General features: G+C 43.7%; 1 protein-coding gene across 1 annotated transcript in view; it reads left to right on the top strand.

Annotated features, from left to right (window-relative positions):
* Positions 1–8,441, top strand: part of LOC106807861 (F-box/WD repeat-containing protein 9-like) — a 22,352-nt gene that overhangs the window by 5,814 nt on the left and 8,097 nt on the right. Inside the window, exons 2-8 of the mRNA XM_014810348.1 lie at positions 972–1,073; positions 1,327–1,462; positions 1,698–1,783; positions 2,195–2,331; positions 2,999–3,127; positions 3,562–3,674; positions 4,174–4,178. Coding sequence (XP_014665834.1) covers positions 972–1,073; positions 1,327–1,462; positions 1,698–1,783; positions 2,195–2,331; positions 2,999–3,127; positions 3,562–3,674; positions 4,174–4,178 — 708 coding nt within the window. The remainder of the gene's footprint in view (positions 1–971; positions 1,074–1,326; positions 1,463–1,697; positions 1,784–2,194; positions 2,332–2,998; positions 3,128–3,561; positions 3,675–4,173; positions 4,179–8,441) is intronic.

Raw genomic sequence — 8,441 nt, forward strand, 5'->3', positions numbered from 1 at the left:
CGCTGGCAGCTATGGATTCGTGCGCGGCCTATGCATTCGGCGCACGGATCCATAGCTGCCAGCGCTGCATACTGTCGTAGGAATTTTCCGCGGTCGCGTGCGCCTTGCCGCGGAACTGCGCGCAATATCGCGCAGCACTTCGGATAAACACCTCCTTTCGGCAACGCTTCTCTAGTATCCCGTCTCATCTGGATTGCGCATATCGGTAACACGTGTTCGCAATTCTGACTACCAGTATGGCCGGCGGCACGGGATTGTAGTTAATATTGCTATTTTTAGTGCAAGTCGCGGAACCCTCTATAGTGAATATAGCACAAGTTCAAAGCCAAAGGAGAGTTTGACATAAGTCTATGGTACACTATCAAGTGCACTGGCCAACTGGCACATATGATTGGCACACTAAAATAACAACGGGTAATTTAGCGTGTGGCATAGCTGTGTACGTGCCTGGCTGCGGCGGCATTGATTGATGTACGGGGTGGGGGAGTGCACGATTGTTTAAGTCACGTGGGGGATGTTCATTACTAAAAATGTAGGGGGTGCATGGGCACCGCTGGGATGAGAGAGCGACAGCAAAACTCTTTCTTGGAATTGAGGAAAAAGCTGCAATCAGGAATGACACACAATGTTAATGAGCGTGCCGGCACGAAAAAATAATCGTTGTTTTAATTTCATGTTCATGAGACTGTAAATCTAACCTACACTAAACATAAACAAGTATAATACTGTTACATAGCTTTTAGAATATTGTATTATAAAAAAAATACTGTATTATATGATATATGATATATTTCAATATCTGGTGGCTGCGATCAATAACATTCAACCGATTATATCTTTGATCATCGATTGGGTGGGTGAAAATGATGATCGATGATAAATTTCCAACCGATTCCCATCACTAGTAACCACAGGGCTACTGTTCTGTGAATCTGTAAATATATATCAAATTATTCGTTACTGTCTTGCAGTATGTGATAGCAGTCAGAGTCCATCATCAAACCAGTGTAGCATCGGGGTCAGTTGCGTTCACACTGATGAAACTGAAAGGAAGGATTATGGTTCCTGTAACTGTAAGCAATGCCAAATGTTCCATGTTCATATTACATCAGTGTACCATACTCTCAAAACGTGTGTAAACCGTGGCCTGTTTAGTCTGATAAGCACTACTAATTTTTATTTACTTGTTGATGTGGTAATTTCTTAAATAGTTGAAGTTGGTTTGAACTTTTGAAGAATTGAACTTTGGTTCATGATCGAGGTTACTGCCATTGTGCATAGTTGTGAGTGTCTTTTATATCTTATTAAGTTCGTTGACACTTACAGGTAATGAGGTGATCAGCGAAGGCTCCGACAGAGAACATGTGCGCCAGATCGATTCCTTGCCAACGGAGGTGCTACTTAAAATCTTCTACTATCTGGATGCTAGGTTCCTATACTGTACACTCACACTTGTCTCAAGGTTAGTTTCAACTTTCCTTCCATAGTGTCTATAGTATCAATAAACCGTAGTAGTCACAGAAATAAAGCACTTGTGAAAACCCCTGAAATTTAATAGTCATTTGCATTATTTCATCAATGGTTTGTGAAATGGAACTGAGAAAAATTCCGCGGCTATCTATCATTATTATAGTTAAGATTATGCACACAAGTCTTGGGGTATTTCATAGCACATTAATATAGGCCAACCTTTTCAGATATTTTAATTATCTACTAAATGACGATTCATCATGGAAAATGCGAATTGCCAAGAGGTTTCCAAAAAAGTACCCACCTTTGAAAGGTATATATGTGACATCATAAACTATAGCTAGTCGTTTTTTTTGTTCGTGTGGACCACATACCTACTATATCATTTGTAAGCAGACCAAGCCATACTCAGGCTATGTACAGGCAATATTTATAGGTGTAGAGAGATTAGGGGCAGTTTAAAAGCTGTTTTTCTCTTCCTCTTTCTCTCTCTTTCTCTCTCTCTCTCTCTCTCTCTCTCTCTCTCTCTCTCTCTCTCTCTCTCTCTCTCTCTCTCTCTCCTTGTCTCTCTCCCTCTCTATCTCCATCCCTTCCTCCCTTCTTCTCTCACGCTCTCTTTCTCTCTCCCTTCTCTGCATCCCCTTCTCTAAAGACTAGACCCTCTATTTAGACTAGCTGTAATCTAAAATCAGTGTTTTCCTCTCTTTCTCTCTCTCACACACAGCTCCTCTGGGTTTCAACTGGAAGCTCGCCTGTGCAAAGAGAGAGTACCAGCACGAGCTGTGGAGCCATGGCGGCATGGAACGCTTCACTCTCACCGAGGGACACTATGCCTCTGTTGACGCGATCCATCTAATGAACGTGCGAACTCCTTACGATAGCTGATGACTCGATTTGCTTCACAACGAGTAGTGTAGTCTTCACAGTATGAGGTTTCCGAGTATTAACAGCATGACCCGAGCCTATTTTCAGCAGTTTTCTTAAAACCTACTGCTTTTTAGTAATAATATGACCTTGATGGTTTGTGTCAGCACTGTTGATCTTATCTTGGGAGATAATGGTTGCCGTGAGTGTTGCTGTCTTCATTCAGCTGTGCAGATCAAGTTAGCCAGCCAACACATTTTCTTATCTAGGTTATCTAACTTTATAGCTCATTATTGAGTTCATCAAAACCAACATGGGATAGTGCTGTGCATCTACATCCTCTATAGATGGTCAGGGGGACTGTTGTCAAAAAGAAAATTAGTCCTAATATTATTTATAACATAAACTGTGTCCTATAGACCGGACCTCTATACACTGCATATAGGAAACTGAGAAACTCGTAACTTTAGCATATTTCTGTCAACTGTCTATGAGAAAAAGTTAATGTCACGACTAATGTTGTGGCCAATTTTGTTTTTGGCAATGGGCCCAGGCCTCCAGTACACACTATAGGCACACACTGTATCACCTGTAGGTTGAATCACTGGTGTCATATATGAGTAGGTGAAGCAGGTGCTGATATGCACGTTCCACCCTGTTGTAGCGTGGCACCATGTGTTTGTCAGGGTCACGGGACAAACAGCTGACCATGTGGAATCTCCAGGGCTTGGACAGCAATAATCCACACTATGCTACTGAAGCCAAGGCAAAAAGTGTCATTGATGCACATAAGGTAAAGCTTAATCGTGTGTAATGTTTACACATAACTTCGAATTATACAAAATTCATTTTTTCGACAGGTCGATCACCTGCGTGATAATAATCACTGTTTCCATGTATCGTTAATTCGAGGAGTTACGGTTGGCGATTATTGTCACCTTTAATTTAGAAGTCAGTAATTGCCTCATTTGTCTGAAGTGAACGATAGGTAGATCTAGCCAATCAGCATTGTGATGAAGGCATTCTATAACGCTGTGTAGTAACGAAGTGATGGGCCGTACAGTCGGAAATTCGGCGGGCACACGCTTAATGCGCATACAAACTGGTCTACCTTGACCGAGCAAGCAGGAATACCCGGAATGAGACATGCCCATCGTATAGATCTAAGGTCAACGGCGGATCACCGAACGGTAATTTTTTAATATGGTCGGTGAATTTACGCGCCAGGGTTGGATCTGGTCGATCACGTCATGTGAGAACGTCGTCTGCACTGGATCGTGGGATAAGGACGTGAAGTTGTGGGATGCTGGAGAAAACCTGCGGGAGACGATGCGCCTTAGGTAACGATGCTCATATCTCCAACGCGCCACTTCTTCCTCTTCTCATGCCCTTCCCTCCTGCGGGTCTAGTGCTGTTGTCATTCACAGAGAAACAGTGAGCGTGTTTCAGGTGTGAGTGTCAGTCCGGTACCCAAGGGGGGTTCCAGGGGTTTCGGAACCCCCCATCCATCAAAAAATAAATATATGGTAAAAATATTAATGAAAATAATTTCAATTTTACATTCATGTATATTTATGTATAATGATAATAAATAATATAATATTAATAATATATTTTATCCAGAAGAAAACTGTTAACATCGCTTCTCGCCTTTGGCCCTCATAGTCACCTGCACACCTCTGATTTGGAACCCCACCTTTTGGCCAATCTTGGGTATAGGCCTGAGAGTTGCCATGGATTTGTGAAGATGGATAGATCGGTTTATTGTATAAAATCTTTGGCGAAATGGCATCGTAATGTAGTTAGACATTGTGAAACTGAAGTTGTTTATATCTACAGGAGAGGTTTTATGGTATACTAAGATTTTCGAAAGAGTTTGTAACAAGATAGTGTATAGTGTATAGGTTTCAAGCGAAGATGTTACATAAAACAGTGTTATGAGAAGGAATGTCTGCAAGAACGCTTTGCGTTGCGTGGGCAAACATGACGCAGGGTTTAGTTTGCAAGGTGTGGCAGCTAATCTTGCTCATTAACCACAGAAGTATTTTATTGTCGGTGGGACGATGTGTTCGGGACGGCTATGCCTTCATCTGTCTCATTCGCTGCCCCCAGCTGTATGTGAGTGTGTGCGTGCGTGCGTGCGTGCGTGCGTGCGTGCGTGCGTGCGTGCGTGCGTGCGTGCGTGATATTTATATATTATATACCTCTATAGAGGGTTCCGAGAATTTTCAAATTACCCACAATGCAACGCCGTCGGCCATGACGGTTCCAGAAACCAATTCAGGCATGGTACAAGTACATTGAGCAATGCACCTCTGCTTATTTTATTCGCCTATTAAGCAAATCCATCACAACGCCGCTCTCCTGCGGTGTTGTCAACTGCAGCAATCGGTATCAGAGAGAGCCACACAGCTTTTTCAGGCTGTCTAGCGTGATCACAACACAAGGTAAAGTGACGAGAGACTAGGGGGACCACAGACGCTTAGAGCATTTTCAATAAAAAAGCAATGCTGAATAAACACGAAATGTATTTACTACGAATGTCTTAATGTTTCTCTACTCTCTTTCGCCTAGTATTGCCGATAATTACCTGTAAATGCCGGTCAAATGCTCCTCTGCAACATACAGGTACACCGCACGCACGGCGCACGCCGCTACACATTTACACTTATATACATATATCGCCGGCATCCAGTAGGCAGCTGTTTGAGTGGGGGTGGTGATTTATCTTGCACGTGCAGCATACTCTACATAAAATAGCACCGAGGCAACATGTGAACAGAATTCACCAAGCCCGGCTTTACAATTACAGTGTGCTGACATGATGCCTGTCCCATATTCTCTCATTGTGACCCATACACGGATAGAGAGATGGTATAATCAGAGACTGGGACTGGGAGTGCATAACACGTGCTCGGATATCGTAGATGGGACTCTCACTGTTCACATGATAGATGTAGACTGATACACCACTAACCCAACCGCAGAACAGTCGATCGTGGGCATCCAGGCTTTTGTGGTTCTGAAAGTCCTTGAGAGTATAAAATGGTCTCGGCTAGAATGTTAGGTAGTCAATTCACGAGATCCAAATAAGTACGTGATGGGCACAAGTTGTGGTCCTCGCTCTATTCTCGTACGGGTGTCGATTCCCAATGCACACAATTTTCTCGAGATAGCGTGCTTTGGCTACGTTGTCTAGTGAATCCTAGTGAAGTACTTGTCCATACTACGTACACTTCAGACAGTTGGCAAATGTGCATACACCAGATGTTATAAAACGCTGCGTTTGATAGCTATATGCAGTAAAATCGGTGAAATTTCTGAACACTCGCGATGTAAACAAACTCAAGTCCATGAACATATTTGTTGCGTGCAATCTTGCGACGCTAATAAACCTGCATGCAAAGCTCTGCAAAACCGGACCTGTGTAATCTCAATGAACTCTAGCGGAGCACCCCAACCCACGCTGATAAACCTGCCTGCAACACCCTGTAAAACCGGGTCTGCACAATCATATCAAACTCTAGCACCCCAACACGCGCTGGTAAACTGTCTGCAAAACGGGATCCTACTTACTTGGCTAATATAGATTACTATAATACACATGCATATTTACAATATATCGAGATTAAATTTGCTCGACATCCTGGCAACCGATTTCGCGCAAGCGTCAGAACCCTTTAGGCAATTTCGCTTGCTTTTCCAACGCTCAGTATACGCCGTGCTTCAGGTTAGGTAAACGCTTTTCGCTCTCATCGCAGTTCTGCGGCATTGTCAGCGAGGATGCGACTACCCCAGTTATGTTGAAGACGGGCTAGAAAAGCTCCCAATTATGTCGTTCGCTACTAGCCCGCCTTCTTGCGTGTAATAAGGAGTTTTTGTTCACATTGTAACAATATATAGGCGTCTAATGCGTTGGTTTGACTGCTGAGCTAGAGGATACGATATATACGGGGCAACGAGCTGTAGGATACCATTGCTTACGATTTTTCGGTTCGGCGTTTGCTCGTCAGCATATTTGAAACTAGACTTTTGGTAAATTACACACGCTAGAATACTTTCTATACTATCAAGTACATGTTAAAATAATTACTAGTAATTGAACTTAAGTAGCTACACTAGTAGTAGTTACTTAACTAAGTTACCACACTACTGTACTATATATAGGTTACTACGCAGGACGGCAGGAGCTAATGTAATAGTAATAGTATTACTAATTACTAGTAACTATAGTAGACTACAGAACAATAATCTTAACCCAATACGCGCAAGAGGATTAGGTTACAACGCGAGTCCTATACTTTTGTGGCGGAGGAAATGCCCGGGATGAATCACTGCGGCAGGTTGGGCTGGTGTATTTTCAGAGACTAGAACTCCAAACTGGGTTTATCTGCAACACGAACCTTTCTCCCGCATATCTGGAACTTACTATGTATCGGCAATATCTCTTATAAACTATATAAGCCTGTTTACAGAAAATTCGAAGTGACTAGGCGCGAAATTACTGAGCGCACATTTCTTGTTGACCTGTGACTACTTTCGGTTTGAAAGCGCTGATTCACCGACGCAATCGGAATGGACGCGGCGTTTGCCGATGCGCTATGCGGGCATTGGAAATGCGTACGTCACAGTCAACAGAAATGGCCCGGGGCTCAGTAAATCGGCGCGCTCGTCACTATCGAAATTTTTGTAAGCAGGTTAATATTAGTTTAATACAGAGTATTGCGATACATAGTAAGTCTGCCAGATAGGCGACAATAAAGGTTTCGTGTGAGAATAAACCCAGTTGGAAGTTTTCTAGTCTCTGAAAATACACCAAGCAACACTGCCCTGATGATTCACTCGGCATTCCTCGCACAAAAGTATAGGCCGCGTTGTAAACCTATCTCTTGGGTTTGGGTTTACATTATTGTATCTATAGTACTACTAGTCACTAGTACTACTACTACTACTAGCTACGAAAGAAACGCTCTTGCTAGGGTTAGGAATAACCCTATACTAACACAGGCACTTGAAGCGTTTCAATAAGAATATAAGCAACTAAGAACGAAATCTAAAAAAAATAAATTATTTTTACTACCAAATTCTTAATGTTTCTAGTATAAGGCCTACTCTCTTCGAGAAGGTTGCGAGGTGGGCAAAGAGCTATAAGACTAGAACTCGCTCGGCACCTCGATTAGCTCATCGAGGACTAAGCTAAGCCGAGAGGTGGAGCGGAGCCATCTAATGGGCTCATAGGCAGGCGGGCAGCGCGCACTGCTTGCAAGCTGCCTGTACGAAGCCTCGCTCATTGCAAACGTTTGGCAAAAACGTTTCGCTAGCCGTTATGGGGCGGGCAACAAGAGGTCACGCAGAGCGCCGGTAGTGTTTCCTGATTCCCTTGACTATGCCATTTCCATTACTGGGGGCAAGTTCGCGAATGTCAGAATTTCCTCACAGTCTATTCTGTGAACTTCGCGTGACGCAGCAGCTCGGTTACGAACACATACTTCGGATTAGCAGTTTATAACAAGTGAAAACACTGTTTCACTGTTCTCAAATGTCTGCTCTCTGTGTCCCCTCACATAAAATTGCGGACTGTTCGCTGTCCGCTATGGATTCGTCGCGGCGCCTATGCATTCGGCGCAGCGGATCATACTTGCCCAGGCGGCTGCATACTGTCGTAGGAGAATTTCTGCGGGTCGCCGCTGCAGCAAGCACCACGCTTGCGCGAACTGCGCAGCAAGATCTGCCAGCATCTTACGGGATAAAACCACCTCACCTTTGCGCAACCGGCTTCTCTAGTATCCCGTCCATCTGATTGCGGCATATCGTAACACGTGTTCGGCAATTCTGAGAAAAACTACCAGTATGGGCCGGGCGGCACGGGAATTGTAGTTAATATTCTGCTGATTTTTAGTGTCAATCAGCGGAACCCTCTATGAGTGAATATAGACCACAAGTTCATAGCCACATGGAGAGTTTAGAAGCCATAAGTCTATGTAACATATCCGACGTAATTCAAGTTCACTGCAACTGGCCATATGATTGGCATCACTAAAATGAACAACGGGTATGTAGGCGTGTGGCATAGCTGTAGTACTGTGTCTTGGCTGGCGGTCGGCAGT

This window comes from Priapulus caudatus, unplaced genomic scaffold (assembly GCF_000485595.1).
Source record: "Priapulus caudatus unplaced genomic scaffold, Priapulus_caudatus-5.0.1 Scaffold238, whole genome shotgun sequence".
Classification (NCBI taxonomy): Eukaryota; Metazoa; Priapulida; class Priapulimorpha; order Priapulimorphida; family Priapulidae; genus Priapulus; species Priapulus caudatus.